At 41.8% G+C, this 23198-nt stretch overlaps 1 protein-coding gene across 1 annotated transcript; it reads left to right on the top strand.

Moving 5' to 3' along the window:
* The first annotated feature begins 1189 nt into the window (after positions 1–1189).
* On the top strand, positions 1190–22302 carry LOC142774789 (uncharacterized). Its single transcript, XM_075875846.1, has 6 exons — positions 1190–1407; positions 4882–4964; positions 8991–9129; positions 15556–15977; positions 21622–21850; positions 22159–22302. Exons 1-4 carry the CDS (start codon positions 1242–1244, stop codon positions 15774–15776), a joined length of 609 nt encoding a protein of 202 aa, XP_075731961.1. The 5' UTR covers positions 1190–1241; the 3' UTR covers positions 15777–15977; positions 21622–21850; positions 22159–22302.
* Positions 22303–23198: the final 896 nt, after the last annotated feature.

Below are 23198 nucleotides of genomic sequence, written 5' to 3'. Positions count from 1 at the left end.
CGACGTGACAGTCATATTCGTCGAACCTTTTTACTCTTCCATCTCAATTTCGATCTACTTAAGGAGGTGATCACGATAGCACCCTGACGCGTAGATAAATTAAGTGTATGTGATTCGCCGAGAAAATGGTCCGCATTTAAAGCTATAGATTCATAGCCTCACTACATCAAACGTGACAATAGTATTTGTAAAATATTTACTAAAGTTGAAATTGCGCAAATAAACGAAGCTTCATCTTTCACATACAATTCTTATAGAAGCATTGCAGTGTTTCATGGATTCGGTCACTGCTCATCGTCTTCACGACTGTTTATAAGGATTATGCTTGACATGCACGTGCAGTCTCGATCGAAAACAACCCAATACATGGAATTGCCGTTTGCTGGGAGTGGTGATAAAAAATCGAAACAAGACGGGGGGGGGGGGGGGGGGGGCGTTCTCGGTGTGCTAGTACGCCGCAAGTTGTGCGCTTTTAAACCTGCGTTTACGTCATCTCAATCTGTGCTACGTGTTTCATTTTAACTGGCTATTTGTGAACAACAGCTCCAACTCCCCACTCCTGGAAGAATAAAAGGACAGAACATATTTTTATTTAATTGAGCATTTTCAGAAATCTGCAAGGCAGCTTTTCTGCTAGGTTGTTTTCCAACCATAAGAAAAACAAACAAAATAAAGCTCTCGTGCTCAGACTGCTTATCTTGCTCACTGTGCTTTTACCACTCCGATTCCAGTAAAGGCACGTGAATGCGACCAATGCGTTGGTGCGACAAAACGATTTTTACTTTGTGGTTGTCCCATGGAGTTGCCCCACCTCGAACGAAATCGCAATACAGTGTTCTGGAAAGTGTAACCGCAGATCGCATGGCAGGCAATAGGCAGCCGTAGCTCGTAAAAAGACAGGGTTGGGGCAATTGAGGCAAAAACAGAATGAGTGAGAAAAGCAGTCTGGGAACGAGACCTTTTGGTTGGAAAACACCTTTGCAGAAAAGCCAGCTTGAAATTTGCGCATATGGTCTATTCTCGTCACACGTTTTTTTTTTTCAACTTTTGTGGCACTTAGATTTTGGCTTAAAAAATTACATAGTTGTGTAATTTTTGTATATGCCTATTTTTATTTTATTTCCTGGCCACATCCTTCACAAGCCAAGCCAGGGCTAATCCAATCCGCTCTCTGAGTGGCTAAGAGCGTTTTAGCGCCACACGTGTGTTGTTGCGTTGCTGCAGTTATTTTTATATCAGAAATGATGCAGTTCTGCTCAGTGCGTTTTGATGGCAATGCGGACAAGCGAACAACTTTCGACGTTGTCAAAATGAGCAAAGAAGATGATGATCCCTGCGAAGGATCGCAGGTGCAAGTTCGGTGGCGGGACAAAGGGCTGTTTAAGGCTACGCTGATTGCCATATCAGGTAAGCTTGAATTTTGGTTTCTATCATACAAATACCGATGTCACACAAGCTGTTCTGATCACGATCTGGACCGGATTTCGATGGTAGCTCCTGCTCGGACAAATCTTATCCGGGTCGAGCCTGGCGCTCATGTCACCCCAGTTGCGACCTGGAAGCCAAATCTGGATGCACAGATCGCTGTCGGGCCGGACTGCGATTGAAAGTGACCTTGTAGCAGAGCCTGATGTGGATCGGTGATCGCCGGGACCAAAAGTGACCGTGTGACCCCGGTATAACTGGTGGCATTATTACAATGTTGGCCGCGCACCACGTTGGCCCCGGTGGTATTTCCTGTTGCTAGGATTTTTGCATTGCGTCAGGCCTTCATGCTTTACTTTTCAGTGTAACTAAGGTGTCCCATGAGCACTTTTTATTGCTATGAAGCCCGAATGGGAGAAAATGATCAACACATGTACATCGCGATCTGGCTGACTTCTGCGCCGAAACTGATCTGGATTGATCTGCACAGTGTAGCAGCGACTTTTGTTAATCGTGACCGAGAAATATGGTCTTGATTGGCCCTGATCATGGCCAAACATGCCCGTTTTCACACTGATACTGTCCTGTCAACTGAGGAATGTGAATTTACGTAAGCTCATAGCTGTTAGGGGCTACCTTTTGCCATACCAAGACGTATACCGCGGGCGCTGAAAATGGCGTTAACTTTGTAAGGCCTTATGATCTATCGTAATTTGCGCCGCGTCTCACGGACTAATCAAATCGCATTCATCTTAAGGACATCTGTCACCCTTTGCTAGAACTTAAAACTTAGAAATACGTACTTTTGACAAAAATTTTGCTTACTACACCACAAATGTAACATTTGTAATAGCATCTATGGTTCAGACATATTTTGTACGTCACTTGTAACAAATCCCATGTGGTTCTTAAGGTTCACTTCAGTGAAATTCACTTCATAATTGTACATCGTCAATATAAGAGCAATGGCTGGAGTTGCTGTGATATATGTTGCAATGTTGTGAAAGATACAAAGTCAAGCTAATGGCACCACATTGTGCTTGCTTCCACATTTCAATATACCTGAAAGCAGATTGGAGTTGGTATAATGCAAGTTTATTTCATTATTAACCTAAGATTTTTCTTTTCAAAAGACACTGTTGTTGACATCATCAGCTGAAACGTGAGTAACCCTTTACTGCCAAACGTCACGAATTCATAACATAACAAAAAACTTTGAGCAAGCAAGTCATGGAATGCGTGCCTCCTTTAATGCCAGCTATCAACTACTCATGGGGAATGTAGGTTTTAGCATGAAAAATCTAGCGCTATCTTGCACAATGTATTGTATGCTAGAATCAATTGTTTTTAGCTGGTGGCAGAGAGTGCGAAGCACGTGCAAGAGCGCTCACTTTCACTCTCTTTATTTTTTCTCACATGGGTGACGGGAGTTCTATCTTCGATAATTTTGTTAATTTGGTGTGTACACACTCCAGGTATGGCACATGACATGTTGCGTAGTTCTGAAGTACGTTTTTTATTCCGAGGTCCTCACTTTTGTGGCATGTGGAAATTTTGCCACGTACGTAAAAGTATGCATTAAAGGTAGATTTTAGATACCTTGACTGTGAAATCATTTAAAGGTTGCTATTTAAAGCTGAAAAGGAAAACAATTTTCATTTTCTTCAGCAGTTTCAGAATTTAGGCATTAAGGGGTTAAATTAGTTGTGCGGCACTTTGGACAAAAAAATGTTAAGCAACCTAATACATCAACTTGTGAATGTTACTTGTGCTTGTGTAGAATGGGCATCTGCCGCAGGTTGCTAAGCCAGACTGGCCTACCGACTTGTGCCGTGGCTCTTTCTTGCCCACAATGAGTCGGGCCTTGAATGATGTTCAATACTATAGGCTGCGTTGCCTTCATACGGCATGTGCTTTGCTCCTTTGTCCAAAAGGCATCAAATATGTGCAATGTTTATATAATTTAATACTTAATTGCTTTCAAATAGTGCAGCAATCGTATTAGTGTTCATATAAGGGTTGGTTTACCACCTGCAATCTTTTCCTTTTTGCTATCTAAAAAATATTAGTGCCAGTTCCCACGTGTGAAATCTGCATAAACAACGGAGCAAGTGCCACCACCGTGCAACCGCAGATTGAGTTCTTTCATCATCTTATTCTGTTTTCTTAATCTCTTTCAACGTGGTCTTTTTTCTTTCATAATTTCTTTTTATTTCTGTTATCTTGCACTTTCTCCTTTTTTTTTCTTTCTCCATTCCTGTTCACCCTCACTTTCCTTAACCACACCTGGTTATGCTACACTGTATATGGTTATGCTATGGTCTACAATCTCACTTCTACACCAGTACTCCTCATCCTTGCTTCCCTTTTCTACCCTTTTGCTAAACTTCTCTATGCAAGGCTATATCATGCTGTACCCTCTCCCCTTCCTTCTTTTCTCCTCACCATTACATTACTCCTTACTCACTTTTTTCCCACCCCATTTCTATATTGTAATATGCATGGCTATGCTTTGCTATAAAGAAGTCTACTGTTAGAAGGGTTGGTGTTTTGACATAAAAACCATCCTGAATAGCGCAACTAAACAGAGTATGCAGTAATAAACAAATAAGCACAGGCGCACACTAACTACTGATTTTATTGAAGGCAGATTCACACCTTTATACATTTAAGAAGCTGCGCAGGCACATTGTCACGATAAACAATTTAGATTAAAAAAAAAACAAGGCACACAAGGAATTGAATTGCAGCAATGCACGGCACAATAGAAATGTTGCCTATGTACTACTCACTTGCTTTCCTAATAAAAAGTGCTTCTAATATTTCGTGAGCCGTTTTTGTCCGCTTCTGCTTAGGATATTTTGAAGTTAGAATCATAGTTAACAATGTGAACACGCAATGCAGTGGTCAGTGAGGTGACTTCTCTCGTTATTCAGATTTCTTTGATGTTCTCTACGTCGGTCATTGAAGTAGCACCCCATCTAGCCGATGTAGACATATACGCAGCATAGCGGTCATGCCGTGCTAGAAGCTGCTTGGCACAAGTTGTTTTCGGTGGTTCATACCTGATGAGTTTTCAGAAATGACGGCTGGCTCAACCTCTCTTTCTAACAGCTCTGCTGTCAGAAAAAAAAAAAATTTGGCATGTGTATTCGTTGCTAGTAATATATTATACGTGTAGGTGTTGTGTGCATTTGTCAAAAAGTATTAGGGATGGTTGTACCTACTTAGCTGGAGATTGAGTTGCAAAAGGTATACATGTGAACGTGGTAAAATAATATGCCTCTTTTTTTACCTTGCGGCATTTATTCTATTTACTTAACACTGCAGGTTAGACACTAGTTTGGCGGGAGTGCAGTCAAACTCAGTAGCTTTATTGCCACAATGCATGTTTGGTGATAGAGCTCTCAGTAGGATTGTTTCCCATGAAATTCATACTTCTAATACCTATTTCAGAGGGCCGTCCCGAGCTAATTAAGGAAATGGATAAAGCCATTTCAGAGTATAATAGACAGGCCATGGCAGACCCTAAAAAAAATGTAAGTTGTTTTCAATCTATTGTACTGTCATTACTAGCTTCCACAAATTGTTTTGCACAAAACCCAGGCTCACACTTCAATCCCATTCGACTGAAACTACAAAAAGAATAAATATAAATTTGCTTCATTTCACAACTTCTTCAAAATAGACTTTAAGTAAGTTATCAAGTTGGATGGTATCGGCTGACACATTCTGTGGGAACCATTATGTACGCCGTGCTCAGGGCACTAGCCCACTCAGTGAGGTTTAGTGATCATTGCTGATGGTGCGTATATTTTAGAATTACTCCGCTGAAGCACTGCCTGCCAATTTGCTGCTCTTTCACTTTGCTTAAGTTTATTGTAACACTTTATTATCAAGCAGTGTCATGCAAGCACTCACTCTGTAAGCAAACAGAAGGGACCACTTCTTTGTCTGTTGATGCTTAAGTATTGTTGGTATTGTGTCTTGCAACAGCTATGCCTTTCGTTTATATAGCAAAATAGATAATACAATAATTAAAAGCCTGTCATGCAAATGCACTGTGCATTCTTATACCTTGAAGTGTACCTAAGGATGCTGCTATTCATCATCATCAACCTGACTACGTCCACTGCAGGACAAAGGCCTCTTCCATTTTCCGCCAGTCAACTCGGTCCTGTGCTTGCTGCTGCCACTTTATACCTGCAAACTTCTTGATCTCATCTGCTCACCTAACTTTCTGTCTAACCTGCTTGCCTTCTCTTGGAACCCAGGCAGTTACCCTTATTGACCAGCAGTTTTTTGCCTATGTGCTACATGCCCAGCCAATGTCGATTTTCTCTTCTTTATTTCAATTATGATATCCTTAACTATGGTTTGTTCCCTGATCCACTCTGCTCTCTTCTTGTCTCTTAAGGTTACACCTATCATTTACTTTCCATCGCTCGCTCCGTCGTCCTCAATTTAAGCTGAACCCTCTTTGTAAGTCTCCATGTTTCTGCTCCACAGCTAAGTACCGGCAAGACGCAGCTGTTATATACCTTCCTCTAGAGGGATAGTGGCATCTACGTGTCATGATTTGAGAGTGCTTGCCAAATGTGCTCCACCCCAGTCTTATTTTTCTAGTTACTTCAATCTCGTGGTTCGGCTTCTCGGTTATTACCTGTCCTAAGTAGACGTAGTCTTTTAGAACTTCAAGTGCACTATTGCCTATCTCGAAGTTCTGTTTTCTTGCGAGGTTGTTGTGTGTTACTTTCGTTTTCTGATGATTAATTTCAAGACCTACCTTTCTGCTCTCCTTGTCAAATTCAGTATTCATGAGTTGCAATTCGTCCCCTGAGTTACTCAGCAATGCAATGTCATCGGCAAAGCACTTGTTACTTAGTTACTCTCCATTAACTCTTATCCCAAACTCTTCCCACTCTAGGCCTCTGAAAACCTGTTGTAAGCACGTGGTAAATAGCATTGGAGAGATTGTATCCCCCTGCCTTACACCCTTTTTGATTGGTATTTTTTTGCTTTCTTTATGGAGCACTGTGATGGCAGTTGATCCCCTGTATATTTCTTCCGGGATGTTTATACATGCTTCGTCGACGCCCTGATTCCGCGGTGTCTACATGACTGCCGATATTTTTACTGAATCAAACGCTTTCTCGTAATATATGAAGGCTATGTGTAGTGGTTGGTTGTATTCTGAGCATTTTTCTATTACCTGGTTGATAGTATGAATGTAGTCAATTGTTGAGTTGTCTCTTCAAAATCCTGCTTGTTCCTTTTGTTCATTGAATTCTAATGCTGATATGTAATGCCGACTAACCTCTCACTTTTTCTTTTACAGTCATCCTTTTTTCCCTCACAATATTAAATACTATATATTATGCCATCTCAAGGTCATAATTGTGTGAGGAAACTATGCTAGTGAACATTATAGAATAATCTTTATTAAAAAGTAAGAAAACAAAGCTTATTGAAAGCAGAGCTGAAATGACCAGCAGCATAATTGAGCACAGGCAAGGCACATCGTTTTATGTTGGCCCCTATAGCCTGTTTCATATGCTAGCTACTCAGAGGCGGAAGTTGCAGCGATGAGTGGCAGCAGGACGCGTGTATGCAGCTTTATTTTACATGCTTTACTTTTTCACGGCACGCTTTTGCAATGCGCAGTGATACTTGTGGAAAGCGAGTGTTCGCACGGGTGTCTTTCTCCAAGTTGGCTTGTTATGGTGAGCTTGAGTTTCAGGTTTCAGCAGCCTTCTATGGCGACCTGATTTCAAGCGTCTAAACCTTGCATGTTGTAAATATAGTGTGTCAGAGTGCAATTAAACAACCTCCACAGCCATGTTTATTTCTGTTCCAGTCTTTTTTTTTTTTTAAAGTTTTGTTCTATGGTCGTACAGTTGGTCATGGAAGAGCACTAGAAAGAATGGGCTTTTGTAGTTTCAGGCTTCCGCGGAGCATTCGGTGGCTTTTGTTCTCGAGTGTTGCAAGGCGTTGACGTGCCGTCTGGGCCGACAACTAGTTGTAAGCGGACTAGTCAATATTGTGAAAGTAGCCCTTCTCTCCACATTATAACTTTTTTAGCACACACAAAATACAGAACAACAAAGAGAGAGACGAGCGCTAACTCTCAACTGATTTATTTTAAAAGGAACAAAACATATAAGTACCTGGGAACCAGCATAGTGCATGTGCAAGTCATGTGACAGGCAAACATAAGAAGAGAGGGCTAAGCAGAATTTAAAAAACTGTACTCCCTATCTGTTAGAGCCACTGAAGGTTTACTGATGCATTTGTTTGTACATCTGTTTATGGAAGTCTCCCGTAAGTTCATGTGTTAGTTTATCTCCATGTGTGAACACTATATCTGTATCGTGAAACACATAAATGCAATGGCATGATTTACAATGCTCTGACAAGTATGACAATGTTTTCTTTGCTAGTGAGTTAGTGTGCTCTTTTATTCGTGTATTGATGCAGCGGCCAGTCTGTCCTATTTACACATTTCCACAGGTTAATGGTATCAGATATACCACCCCTTCTCAGCATTTCATGAACTTTGATTCTTCTTTCAGGGGATAGCTACGTTTTTGCCCCCCGTTTTTAACTTTTTGCCAACAACCTTACACAAAGACACAAAATAAGAATCAAAGTTCATGAAGTGCCGAGAAGGTGTGGTGTATCTGATACCACTAACCTGTGAAAATGTGTAAATAGAGCAGATTGTCCGATGCATCAATATACGACTAAAAGAGCACGCTAACTCACTAGCAAAAAAAAACATTGTCATACTTGTCAGAGAACTGTAAATCATAAATTAGTTGAGGGTTAGCGCTCGTCTCTCTCTTTGTTGTTCTGTATTTTGTGTATGCTAAAAAAGTTGTACTGTGCATGCATACCAACTCACCCAGCTATCTGTTTTACAATCATTCTCTTTTTTTTCTTTTTTTTCTTTTCGGAAAGCTAATGGAGGAGCTGGTCACCTTATTATCAGTCGCATATACACAGCTGGGCTCTCCCATTTAGTTTTGTGCATTTTGTTAGCATTGAGGCGTTGTTGCATTTCACAGCGGTTGTGTGTCAATTCTGCAGAATTGATGCGAAATATTAACGTTAAGACTAGGTTTGTGCAGAACCCCTTTAAGGTTATAACCACATACTGTTTTAAAAATGTTAATTCCAAAATTATTATCATTATGAAGATTTTTTCTTTACTGTGCTTGTGTTGAAGCTTAATTACTGAAGAACTAATTTCACAGCGTACACCTGTATGACTGTTCTTTTTTCGTTGTTTAGAGAAATAATACTGAGAGCATTTTGTACATGATATTTATAATAGATGTAAATGTTTATCTAGCTTTTTGTGAAAACCTAAATATCATATTACCTTCTCCTAATATCTCTATAGAAAAATCTGCCATTTGAAAAATTGCTCCAAATAAGAAGTTAACTGATTACCTAGACATACTAATATATTAGCCTGTGCTTGAGGAACTATATAAATAATGACTTCACTATAAACAAATTACATCACAGTTTAAATGTTTGCTCTCATTTTGTTACTATAGAAAAACAGACAAAGAAGAAGCCAAGATTTGGTGCTGCTTCAAGAACTACAGAACATCGACGTGAGCAGCCTTCGCAAAGAAAATGCGTCTTTGCGGAAAGAAAATGAAAAGCTTCGGGAGGAGCTCAAGAAATATAAACGTAAGCATTATACAGGCTTTTTTGTCACTTACACAAGCTTAATAATTACTTCAGGGGACTGACAACTGGCCAGAGCATGTCATTAGACTCTGGGTGAAATAAAAGTAGAACTACAGTAAACGGAACCTCAAGTGACCAAAAAATGTGTTCAATTTAACAGGAGTTTCTTTGACTGGGAGATAAACAAGGGTGGAGAATCCAAGTATGAAACCAATTGTGCTGGATGCAGTTGTTCTATGTAAGCAGCAGTTCCATTTAACAGATTTCGTTCTACTGGGAGTCTACCGTAGATTGGTGACAGGTCTTACAAACCTCAAGTGGCCAAAAAACTCTGATCTGTAATTGTTAGGTTGCACTGAACAAAATAGGTTCTGTAAAAGTTTGTTGTTGGTCCCTCACATCTGCTGCAAAAACCTAGTGTAGGCACAATGTTGGGGCATAGCACCAAGCACTTGTGTCCTGTGCCCCTACCTTTTTCTCTTTGCCTTTTTCTCGCCGTGAGTGCCAATTACTTAAAATTAGCTTGCCTAAAACAGCATCTTATTTAGCACATTATATGTGAGGTCATTAAAAAGAATTCTAGCTATAGCTACGAGTCATTCTTTTGTAGTTTTCAGACGCAGTAAGATGAGCACGAAAAATCTTGAAACATTGCTTTATTTCAAAGGTGCTGAAATTTTTTATTGCAGTGGTGGAAGGAAGTTTACAATGTGGTTCAGTTGCAACAGCTTATTTTGTACTGAATATGTGTTATACATTCAATGTTGTCTGTAGAGTCAGCAGTACTAATATGTTGTGTTCAGTGTAACATTGCAGAAGTTCAACTGTTCGCTGCTTTGTTTGGTGGTGTGCATTATTGCTTTCCATTATGGATATCATAATCACCTAAATCTCGAGTCATTTACCACAAACCACAAGACTAATGTTGGAATTGTTATTTAAAAAAAAAATCCTGACAAAGGCACTACCAAATGTGTGACCATTTCCCCTGTGCGAAGTAGGTAAAGGTAGCAGCTTTACTATTTATTGTGGCACTGATGGCGGTGCTTTGCCCAGAGGGAGTTTTTTCCTATAGCAGTTGTTCAATGACTTTCTGAAAAGAAACTGCTGCCTCAGTTTCATATTCTACACAGTTACCACATACCACTAGAGACACAGTGGTGCATGAGAGGGCATGTAAACAGTGCTGTCCTTTTGCTTCAGATAGTTCTCTCTGAGTTTCTTAGCAAAATGGCACCATTTCTTAGCAAGATTTCAGTCGAGTTACTGTAAGGATACAAAAATAAACGCTTTTGATTGGGCTTTTTGTGTAGAAATATGGGAAGCCTTACGTTAACAAAGTGAGGTATTGGGCTACTTGGTTTCTGGAAAAAATTGCAATACAATTGCTGCAAAAAATGAAGTTATGGAGGAGACAAAAAAAAAGAAGTGGACAGTACAAGCGCAAACTATTAACTGAAGTTTATGAACAAACTTGGAAGAATGAAGGCTTCCTGGAAAGAGAAAAATCAGTTTACGAAGAGAGTGGTAATCGGCGATCTTGCTCCACGGTTTTCAGGTGCAACACCTGGGGTGATTACAATTACCAGATGTGGTGCTGATTCAAAGTTCTTATGCAAGTATGCTGATTAAAATGCTATTTATGGCTTCTGATTAATTCGTTTTCTCGTGTGCTCAGATTTGGGCAAACGTTAAAGAACCCCAGGTGGTCGAAATTTCCAGAGCCCTCCACTACGGTGTCTTTGACAGTCATATAGTGGTTTTGGGACGTTAAACCCTATATATCAATCATCAATCAATCAATCATGAATTAGATTTTAATGGGGGTTGGTACAATGGAGCTGGAACTGATGCATGCACTTCTTTTGTCTGATATGTATCCCAAATTTGGCGTGTTGTCTTATTTTTTTATTTGGCCAGAATTGTAGTTTTTTCAAACAGTGGGCTGCACCCACATTCTCTGCAGTGCATAGAAAGGTTGCCTGCGATGGCTGTCTGCTGGCATGCATAGCAATGCTTTTTGAGCCGCACGTTGATAGTTTGTTTCCGTAGCAATCGTAGCACAATTTTTTCCAGTCGTGAAGCCTTGCGACATGCGTAGGGGGAAATCAAGTGTATTGTAATGGGGCGCTTGTCATAGTGAGCGTTATTCTATGGTTTTGTAGATCTGTGAAAAAGCTCGGCACTTACTCACATCTCATATTTTTGATATGGGAACAATGAGGCTAGGCTCCATAGTTTGCAGCTACTTACTAGAGGTTAAAGCTTCTTATTAGTATAAAAAGTAAACTGCATTATAGTTTATTCAGAAAAAGAAACACTGTATTGGTTTGTTGAGGCATACTAAAAGATCCTTCAAAAATTTTTCGGACATCCTTTGACCTTCTGCTTGTCCCATACTAAGGACAGGACAAAACATAACTCCTTTGCAGTGATGATGCCTGTTGCATCAGAAGTGTTTCACTCACACTCTTGTTTATTTAGATCCAAAGTTGAAATCACTGCTGGCCTGCAATGGTACGGCCCTCTTCGATTTTTCATGCTGCTTGTTTTACTTGACAATAATTTCCAGTGGCAGAGTGGGAGCAAGTTTATTGCAATTACAATATAAATAACAATTTATAATTACAATTATAAAGGTGGGAGTCAAATGTCACCATGAGAGAGAGTTGGTGTCGCTCTGTGAAGCAGGAAAAGTTGCTCCACCTAAATCTGTGGAGTAGACTTGTACACGGCATGACATACCCCCTTTCAAGCCCGTAGCCAGCAATATCATTTTTTGAGAAGGGGGGGGGGGGGGGGGTCACTTGTTTACAAACACCTATTTTCAATTTTATTCTTTGTGAAACACTCTCTACCATTCGAATACGGGGTGGGCCTGCATGGGCCCCTAACCGCCGTATTCATGAACCGATCTTAAGTTGTGGTGGTAAGGATACTTACGACAGGACGAGGAAAGTGTAAGTGTAAGAAAACTACAAGGTGCATTTCGGGAACCTCCCTTATCCTGTCATAAGGGCACCTTATCAAAGGCATCCTTAACTCGTTAAGTTTAGGCCCTGGGCGTGAGGGTAGGTGAATGTTCGCTACCAAATCATTACCTAAAGCAGTAATAAATTAGCCTTACTGCAAGAATCAAACAACAATAAGCACAGAGGCAGCCAAATGCAAACAGCAGAAGTGTTTGTTTAGGTGCCTGCAGTTTTCGGTGAAATACATATTTTTGGTCTGGCCACTTTGCTGCAACTCTAGTCGACACAGTTTTTTTTTTTTTTTGTTATTTCAACGTCTTGTGTGATTACGTTGTATTCGGTTGTGTTATCGGGCTCACTGCAGCGTTTGCTGTTTTCTTTCATTTTTTTTTAATTTCACTTCATTTATTTCATAATTTGAGTAGCATAACAGCTTTTTTTTTACGAAGTTGCACGGATTGTGGAACGGTGCACTGAAGTGAACTTCACCGACAAAGTAGCTACGCCCCGACGGATTTTGTGAACAAGTACCGAAACGGATGCCGTGTGCCTTCAGAGAAAAAGAAAAACGTGGAAGCAGCTCACAATAGAATTCAACGAACCACACACTGTAATTATGTGAATGACCGACCAAACAACTAGAAAAGTATTTGCACCACTTCGAGAAGTTTTACCAGTACAGTAAGAAGTGTTTTCAACCATAGCAGGTATCCGCTCGACTGAATACTTGTGACATAGTCGGCTACGAGATGTTTACAAGGTCGTTACTTCCAAGTTGGAACGTGCCAACTCCATAAAAGCGTGATGTGATGAGCAGCTGCATGAGACATGGCACATTGAACTCACGACCATGGATATTTTTCTGCAGAAACAGCATAGCGAGCAGATTCTTCACGACACTTTTTGTAAAGCAGGGGCGGCACAAAATGCCCTAATTGTCATAGGTCTCAACCAGGTCCCACCCATCGGTCAGGACTCGCCGTGTCAGTGACGTGTACGCGTACGCTTTGCCGTTCAATATTTACTATTTGCAGCCCACATAATAAACAAAATACGCAAGTTGTCGTCCTCCGCCATATTGTTTCAGAAAGCCTTAAGGTAGGTCATAGGCTACCTTAACTGAACTTTACTTAGGTACGAGGAAAGTTCCACGATAAGTACAAGGTAGGTTCTTGAAACGCGCTCAGTGCGGACTTATAGTTAAGCTTGACTCAAGTCATAACGATAAGGTTAAGTTAGGCTTGTGAATATGGAGATAAGGCTCTAGTTGTGGGCCTGCTTCCTTCAACAACTTTGTCTGCTTGGGGGCATCGGCAGTATTGGTGCGTGTGGTTATAAGTTTTCATAGTAATGACATAGAAAATGTACGGCTTGGAAAATATTGCAGCATTGCTTCTGCTGCTTGATAGCAACATCTTCAAGTGGGAGAGCTTGATTTCTTGAAAGATGGAACTTCCACCAGCTGCCTTGTTCAAGTGGTGTTTGTTGTTTTTCAGTTTTTCAGTTGCGGATATGCAGGTACTGTTCTTTGCCAGTGTAGGAGTTCAGTGGCTGCTTTAATCTAGCTGCCATTACAATTAAACACTGGGAAAACAATGTTATTTTTATCGTTATTCTGCAACCTGAACTACCCTGGTATGCAAGGCACCCTTAGCATTTGCCCAGCCCAACGTTCGAACTAAGTAGAAAAATGACAGCATACATATTTACTCACATAATGTGCACACCCCTAATATTTAGTCAGCTTTACTAAAAAAGATTAAAAAAAATGTTTTGCACTTCCTGACCCATCCTTTGTGTTCTCGGCGCACGCATGAAGTGACTTAGGACCTTCTGATACTTTGGACGGGTGTGCCCCTCACCGAACAGGTTAGAGCAGTCATGCATACAACGGGTTGCAAGTGCGAAGTCCCTTCTTTCAAAGACTTCTCCCGAACGACGGTCCCAAGGATACCATACCCTAACAGTGTGGCTTACTGAAACACCCACACCTGTTGATGGGTTTTCAGAACTGCTCGAGTTTCTGCCTCCATATATTGCGCCATCTTTTCTGCCGTGAGAAAGCAGAGCAGACTTGCGACACGGCACAGACTATTCTCTGCATCGAAAAGATTTGATTTCTTTTTCTCTTTTTTAAAGGGACACAAACTCAAATAACAATTTACGTTAGAGTGAAAGCTCAATGTATGACAATACCTAAAACGACAATGTTATCAACAGCAGTGTCCTACTTATAGAGAAATTGATTGATATGTGGGGTTTAACATCCCAAAACCACTATATGATTATGAGAGACGCATAGAGAAATTAAGGTAAATGCACAAGAACACAAGCGTTTAAAAATGATCCCGATGACATCAGACGGACCGCCAACAATTAATCACCAGTGATCGATCTAACTGCAATAAATAAAGAACTTTCCACGCATCAAGAGACTCAATAAAAGGCTGCTTGCTCGTTTATGTTTGATTCATGGAAAAGGGAACTGCTGGACATTACTATTGCGAATTGCGCGAGTGGTTCAAAAATTCAATTTTCGCGTGGGTACGCGAGACAGGGGGTGCCATCTAGCGGGGCGCAGTTGAAACAAAAACGCCTGCAATCTCGGAGTTAATGGAGGGAAATTGATCAACGGCCGTTTTTGCTGCTGTGGCTCCCACTGCTTTCAGTCTGCTCCTACTAGCGCAGTAAAGCCGGGCAACGTTGTGCACGGCAACAGTGACGTGAGACGGACCGGTTGGTGCACTTCTTGAGGCGGGTAGTTTAAAGGGCGCTAACCCGATGCCGACCACTAAAACGTTATTTTATTTCAAAATAGGCCCTTCCTCGGCACAAAATTAACTCTGCGAGGTTTCTTGACCACCATTTCAACAACCGATGTTGACTTAACAGTTGACTTTAGTGTCCGTTTAATGTCGAGAATGAAGATTCGCTCACACCTCCTTGAACTAAATTCTTAGCTCAGACTTGAAAAATAATATTCTATTCTACCTTCCTTGGACTTGGGCAGGGTCATGCTGCAGGCTTAGTGATAATAATAATTGTTGGGGTTGAGGATCTCAAAGGTCAGGCTTATTGAGGCAGCTTGTACCCATTTTTTGGCCGCAGCTAAATGTCAGTTCCAATGTTCTTAATGCATCGATTATACATCTGAATTATAGAATGGTTTTTCATGGTCACCTCACATTCATAATCAGGGCTAGACTGTGTTTGCTTGTTGACCAAGGGCAGCAATTGATGCAGCCTGTACTTAATGCACTGCTAGTATAGACACTGATTACTGGCCAAGTTGCCTTTTTAGTCTAGTTGACAAGAATCATCTTTGTATTTTGTTCGGCACCAGCGTTTCATTTAACAATAAGTATTTAGCTGAAATTGTCAGCTTGAGATTTTTTTTCACTGGCACTTACATTTACATGTTTATGCTGACAGTGGCCTTTTTTGCTTTATCCAGAACTTGATGGCTATTTGAAAAGTGCAGAAGCGCTTGTCAAAGAACTGTCAAAATGCACATCTTCCCGAAGTCGCGGGGAAGTGGAGGAGAAGAAGCGCGGTGCGGCCAAAAAAATGGGCGCAATAGACCGGCCTGCCGTGCTGAAACAAATTGTTTCAGCAACGCTGCCAACATCAGCAGACGCGCGTGGACCTCAACTTACCTGTGACCCACACCACTAGTCACCGGACCTGTGAGTCACCCCACACCTGCAGGCTGAAAAAGAGCAGGGGCGATGTTTGGCCTCGAGGACAAGGAGCTGTTCACCAGCCTGCCCTGCTGCAGAAGAGAGGCCAGTTTATAGCTGCAGCCCTGCGGGCCCAAGCAGGGAACCTGTTTGTGGGACAGCCACGCAGTTGCTGTTCTGTTGGAGTGACCCTGATGTAAGTCTATTTATATAAGGCTTTTATTGTGCACAGGTGTAGTTAAAGTGGAGAAAAAGGCTGCACTGCAAAGTTGAGGACAAACAACGGGACTGACACAGCGAAAGTGCATCGAACAACTGAAGGTAATTGAAAGAAATAGCAAAAAAAAAAAAGGAGGGTACAGTAACATACAAGGGAGTGGCTACTGGAAGCAAACCACGCATGATCCTACTGGTATGCTATCTATGTCGTAATACACATGCTTTTATCAAACTCCTATTTTTTGCTTATCTTATTTGTCATGGTCTGTAAACATGCCACTTGTCTATCTGTAAGTGCTATCGAAGGTGTTCGCCAAACTTCCCTTGTATGTTACTCCACCCCCCCTTTTTTTGGCTATTTGTTTCGATAAACTTCAGTTGTTAGATGCGTTTTCCCTGTGTCAATCCAGTTTTTCGTCGTCAACTTTGCAGCGCAGCCTTTTCCTGCAGTATGTTCCAACTAGCCTCCACACAAGCTTTTCTAATGAAAGTGGAGACAGTCTCATTGACCTAATATGAAGGCCCTCGATGACAGTATTTGTAGCGGCTGATTGATAAAAGATAAAGCCCTGTGATAGCTCTGGTATGAATTAAGTGGATAAAATAATATTTAAGAGGTAAGCATAGTTTTTTGGAAATTTACCTATCTTCTTATCATGCTTGTTAATGTAGGCCTTGTGTGCCGGAGTTTTCAAATGCCACTGTGTAGCTCCAAAAAGCAGTCTATTTGCCGCGACACCAAGCAGAGCCATTCATTGCCTGGCGACAACTGGCCAAAACGGTGAAGTGTGGATTGCTCCTTGGGTCGTCTGCTAGCCACGTCGCGTTTCTATGTGCGCGTAGGTCATGCACATTCTTAAAATGCGGTTTGTTTGGTCGTGTCGGCGCGAATGTAACTGTTTCTACGTATGCCTGAAATGACGTACAAAAGCATTTGATCCTGCTCGGCTGATTTGCTTTGTTATAAGATCGGCGAGTGCAACTTTCCAGAGTGCTGTTTATTGTCGTCAGTCCCTCCACATTCGGCAGAATAATTTCAAAATGGGTGCCGCTTTCTGTGTCAAACATATCGCAAAATGCTCTTGGCATCCTCTCAAACATGAGGACTATTAAATGCTGTGTGAATGCAGCGTTCTATAGTGACTTGGCTGTAAAAAAAAACAAAAAAAACGCCACAGGCTCTAGGTCATGCGCTTACGTGCTGTTGGTAGGTGTACAACTAACGACACTGTAGTTTATCGATCATGCATGGGGGCTTAGTTCTGTTTATCTGGCCCTATAGAAATACAGTCGAACCCCGCTACACGAAAATGACAGGACGCAGAAAAAATTTCGTTGTAGTGAAATCGAAAAAAAAATCGCTGATCTTAGCTAGCTAAACAAAGAAACGTTTATTCTCAAAATTCAAAAGATGTCTGCTGCTTCCTGTTCTTTCCCAGCAGCGTCACGTCATGGTTCTCACCAATGCATAGCGAGACCATGGTGAAAAGCACGCTGAAACAACGCCTACAACCGCTTTCATGAACGAGCCAAACACTTGCATTGACACGTTAACACCAGCTGCTGTCCGCCATTAAAAGTGTCCGACAACGCCGACATGGAGGCAGGGTATCGTGGAGCGGCCACTTTTGCATTATTCTATGCCATTCTTATCATTCATCACTCGCAACTAGCTGATTTTGTTGATAATGCGGAGGAACAGCCTCTGAATAGTTACCACACTGGCCAAGCGCGAAGATAATGATAAGCATAGGAATCGGAAAAGGCATCGCCCCACGGTTGCACTCAGCAGCTGTGAGAAGGACACCATAAACTGAGCGACCGAGCTTCAGCTTCGGACCGTCTGCGGCTCAAAAGCAAGCCAGAGGCAAAACAAAAGCAGGGCAGTCTCATTGCCATCATTATCAAGCAATGGTGGCGCCCATGCTTGCTGAACAGCAGCGGTTTCTGGTGGTGCCAACAAGTGTTTTATACTTTGTTGACGCATTTTAAGGCTCTGAAAAGGCATCAAATTGTTAAAGATTGGGTTTTATTAGATAGCATTAAGTATCTGAGCCGGGAATTTCATCGCAAAATTTCGTTAAAGTAGACGATCGAAGAAAAAAAATGTTCGTTGTGGCGACAATATTTATGCATCGACTCCTATGGACTGCTGATGTGGAATCATAAATTTTTTGTTGTAGTGGAAATTTCGCTGAAGCGGTGTTCGTTGTAGCGGGGTTCGACTGTAGTACTATCGTATACACTGCGACACATTGGTACTTAAACTGTACTTGAAATACAGTTACTGTGCTCAACTGTGCGCTTAAATTTAAGACCGCTTCAAAAAGCCAAGACGTTGAAAATTAATTCAGATTGCATGGCCTATATATAATGTTGCATAATTTCGCTGGAAATTTCATCTTTTTACATTGTCTTTAGCATTTATGTGGCATTGTTGGTGACCGACATAAGGCAGTGGTCATTTGTTGTCTAAAAAAAAAACATGCTTGTCCTGTAAACCAGGCTTTTGTTGTAGCACTGTCATGCACGTAATCCATCGATGAAAGCTAGGTTTTTATATTTTTACTGGTGCAAGAACATGTGCATACGCGTGGTAAATGCTGTGTAGCGCAAAGTGCTGTCAGCCACTGAGCTTTTCTGTTTAGACTTGTCGACTGTCTCACATTTCATGGCGAACAGAATGAGAGAAAAAAAAATCAGGTGTGTAAGTTGCGAATGGTGGTATTGAAGTAATCGCACAGATAGGCGGGCTTTCTAAGATAATTCTTTCTTTCTCTCTTTTTTGTAGTATGCAGATGACAGACAAAGATGTAGATAAGTACAGCAGTGCATAGTAGGTGGAACACAAGCTAACCACGTGCAAACAGCACAGCAAAGACATGATTTAGTGCGAAAGCGTGAAGAGTCGCCCAGGGCGAGCATGAAAGGCAGACTACGCTTTATTGTCGGGTAATGTTGAACGTTGCATAGGTGTCATGCATCGATTCAGTAGAGAAGAGTGTAACATGAGGTACAATGCCTGAGGCTACAAAAATCTAACTGAGTGTAATTTCAAGATTATCGAACGAGCACATTCCAAGCTGCGTGGCAGAAAGACCCGCATGACATGTGTTCTTTGGCTCAGCAACATACCACTAGCATTTTTTGATGGCACTTCGTTTCACGATTGGTTGATTTTGCGACAATAACTGGGGCAGTTTTATCACAACCACTTTTTTTTGTGGAAGTCTATTTGTTTTGAATAATCGACCTACAATCGCTGAGGCCAGGTAACTACCTGAACACGTACATTCATTGTGATTCTTTTTTAAATGAATTTTTTAAGAGCGACAACCATTTTATTAAAAATGGGCACACTTTTGGCATATCGCCAATGGTGGCTCGCTGCGCTGAAAGGAACTTACGCTATCATGCCGTGCTTTGAGATGTATAAGACGTTTGTTTTGACTTTCTCTCTGTGTTGCTTCTACGTCGGATTTCAAGCTCATTCGTCATACACCCATTCGTTATCCAGTGCAGTGATTAGACACAAGCTTGACGACACGAATCAACGCACACATCAGTGTTTGTGCTTTCATCGTTTCATAAACTTTGTATTGCGACATTCTGAGCCGAACCAAATGATCTGCTAGCGATTGTAGAATTACATTAAACTTAAAGAGTGAAGGGAAATAAGCAAGGGTTATTTTAAACACTAATGCACACCTTAAGTGCCGTTGGACAATGGTGTAAGTATTCGCTCGTCTCGATTTACATTTCCCCCATTATTTCGACAGTTGTCCGTAAATTTATTGCTAGTGCTTACTGTATGTACAATGTCCATGCATGTTAAAGAGCTCCAGGTGGTCCAATTTTCCAGAGCTAGACTTTCACTATGGTGTCATATTGGGGTTTCGAGGCGTAATCTCAAATATTAGTATTAATATTTTTTTGTCATAAATGTGTGCACTATGGCAAGGACTGCACTGCGATTCATGCATGTCTCATTTTCGTTCCCCCTAGCGTTAGCAATATCAGTCGATCAACCAGTCAGAGCTATATAAGGCCCGTTTACATTGACCCGACGAGGGCGCGTTGAGTCGAAATAAACAGGTTTTCTGGACTCGCCCTCCCCATGTATAAGCGGACGCGTCGGGGCGGAGAATCGTCGTGGCGAGTCCCGTCGACCCGAAGACAGGGGGTAGGCTCACCGAACTCGCCGCGCTCAGAAAGGGCATGTATAACCGGTCGCGCTGAGTTGACGGCTCGTGACCTCTCCCGCCCGTCGCGGGCTCCGCTTCCCCTGTCCCCATCACTCCGACGTTGCTCTTTCTCTATCGGCCGGTACGCGTGCGCTAGGCACGATGACATTTTCGCGGGCTCCACGCACCATGTGGACAGATGATGAAATAACGACGTTGCTAGCTTTAGTCAACGAGAAAAAACTGAGTGATTCGCTCGATAGCAAGCGGCGAAAAAATAAGGACATATTCATGGAACTGGAAAGATGTTTGAAGGAACAGGGCCTGACGTGGACGTGGGAGCAAATAGGGACCTGTTGGAAGAATTTGAAGAAACGCTTACGTAAGCCGATAGAAATTTTACTCAAAAATGTATATTGCATTTCAATTGAAGTTACAAGCCCTCAGTTTGAAAATTCATCGTGTAAGGATCTCACTGTTCAGTCCAAAAGCCACAGAAATCAGATTAGCCAAACAGGGTGAGCGTATGAGGCAAAAGGAACACGGTGCACTTAATTGTGGTGGAACTGTACACTTTGTTCCAACAATCGATGAGGGTCTTTAGTCATTTTCATTTAAAAACTGCTTATTGCTTTCAATTTAAAATTTTCAACGAGGTTCGGGGCGCCACTTAATTCGTATTAGCGACAAGCCACAACAAGCGACAAGACACCAACACAACCATAAAGTACAGCTGGTGCAAACTGAGAAAAAATACCAAGACAGCCATCGCAGTGGCGGAGCGACAACTGCTTAAACAACCGCAGCCCACAGCGGCGAGAGCGCAGGCTTGGAGGAGCGGAAACCGCTACCGGAAGACGGGCTTTCGGCTCGCCTCGACGCAAAGCGTCGCTGCGATCACCGCTCACCTCAACTCGTCCGTGCGAGTTCATATAAACTCGGGCGCGTCGAGGTAAGCTGAACCCGCCACTCAACTCAGCCCGCCCCGTCGCGTCCATGTACACGGGCCTATAGCTTGTGTTCTGGCCAGTGGATGGCATCTACAAGTGTTCAACATGAGCAACAGTGCGACATGATGTATATATGCATTAAAGATTTAGTGATGCACTATAAAATTATTGTTCTTGAAGAAACCAGCTGGCTGCCATACAGGTGGAGCTACTGATTAGTATGTGCATATTCCCGTAACTAAAACACTTTACAAAAAATGGTGTCTCGATGCATGTGTTAGCAAGTCACCCTCCTAGAGTTTTTAAGTAAGGACCCCAATAGTTTGGATCCCAAAAGTGCGCTTTGCGTGCGTTGACTGTGGGCCTTACAGGATCGTACAATATTGGCCTAAGGGCAAGCTATATATACAAGAATAATTAATAATAGCTGACACTTGTCTGCTGCATGACTTTGGCCTAATTTTCACTTTTTTATATGTGTCCACAGGTTGTAGAACTGCAGCCGGGGAGCTCAATCTTTGTTGAGGCACGGGCACTGCAAGCTGTGCTCAATTAAGCGAAAACATCAACTGCATCGGCCCGGGGTCTCCTCCCTGCAGTCTTCAACAAGCATGCCCTCCTGATATGCTCAATGAAGGGCCAGAAGGCCAAAGGGGCACACAAACCAGTGGCCCAACGGCCTCCTCTTCACGCTGCTGCAATTGATGCAATTTTAGGTAAATATATGTTTCTGCTACTGAATATCGATTATCCGAACTTGCTATGCACTTTAAGGCATAATTTATGCTTGATTGAAGTAATGGCATTTAAACTACATAACCAAGAATTTTTCGTTGTAGGGGGTTTGATCATATGCACATATTAAAGTATAGTGCCAGAACCAATTATTAATTTGTTTTTATTCAGGCCTTGTATTCATTATTAGAGGTTATTACAATAAATTTAATAGAGCTTATTGGCGGGGCTTATCTAATGAGTTTGTGTACACATCATGGTACATGTTAATCTGTTTTTCTATTTACAGCGTACACGAAAAGCACAGCAATAGGAAAAGGGTGGGACTTCTCAGGAAAACTCCTGGTGCCCTCAATGGGCACGAAGCTGGCTGAGCTGAGAGCTGAAGAAAAAAAAATGCAGTCCTCCAATAAAACTAGTCGTTTTTACAGCATTATGTGTTTGTGAGTTTTGTAAAAAGAGGAACGTGCCTGTGCATGCGTGGTGCTGCCATACGTGCATCCCCATGCAGCCTTCGTGATCAATGCACACATAGGCCATTCAACTTAGCTTTATTGTACGTGCTAATTATTAAATCCTGCCTGCGTCTAGTCCCCGCAGTGCTTGCCACGTGCTGTGGCTGCTGTGTAACACCTTACACTCACCTGATACTTTAGCAAATTAACCTGCTGTACAGGCAGATGTGTGTGTGTGTTTGTATATATATTTATATTATACAGCTGGCTCGATCATATATCTACAGCAATATGATTTGTGTGTGCAGTACGTCACACAATTTTACTGTTGTGTTCCCCAGCTTTCTAGAGCTTCAAATCTGGAGTGGATACTCTGGCCATACATCGACCTTTGTTATATACACCAAATAATAGACTAATTAAACTTGATCCTTCATCAATCTTCATATAAACCGTCGGCACTAAAGTTTATAAGGTGCATGAGCAAATGGATATATAGGCTGAATTCACTGGTAACCATTGAGGGCACCATCAATTATAGCTGTAGAATGATCCGTGAAACTGTTTAATTATGCCATCCACAACCTGAATTTATATATGCGCGGAAATCGTCTATATATGGCTATATATAGAAGTGTTTTTATAAAGCCATATATAAGTATATAAGGCCATATATGGCTTTGTAAAGCCTGATATACATTCTATCCATATATGGGGACATCAAGATGGGCATATCTGGCCATATATAGTGAGCATTCATATATGGCTTGATATGCCCAATTCCTGATGTGGCCATATATGACAATTTTTATATATTTTTTTAAACACTGCCAGCTCCAGTTCAGCGGCTGTTGAATTGAAATACGGCTTGTCC

The sequence above is a fragment of the Rhipicephalus microplus genome, chromosome 10, assembly GCF_043290135.1.
Source record: "Rhipicephalus microplus isolate Deutch F79 chromosome 10, USDA_Rmic, whole genome shotgun sequence".
NCBI classification, from domain to species: Eukaryota; Metazoa; Arthropoda; class Arachnida; order Ixodida; family Ixodidae; genus Rhipicephalus; species Rhipicephalus microplus.
The sequence above is the reverse complement of the archived record's forward strand: the minus strand, read 5'-3'. Positions and strand labels throughout refer to the sequence as shown.

What these genes read in the sequence shown, in the direction of transcription:
- LOC142774789 (XM_075875846.1), top strand. Translation starts at nt 1,242, where the DNA reads ATGATGCAGTTCTGCTCAGTGCGTTTTGATGGCAATGCGGACAAGCGA. An exon ending in TACGCTGATTGCCATATCAG is followed by an intron (nt 1,408 to 4,881) that starts GTAAGCTTGAAT and finishes TACCTATTTCAG; the next exon opens with AGGGCCGTCCCGAGCTAATT. An exon ending in GGAGCTCAAGAAATATAAAC is followed by an intron (nt 9,130 to 15,555) that starts GTAAGCATTATA and finishes TGCTTTATCCAG; the next exon opens with AACTTGATGGCTATTTGAAA.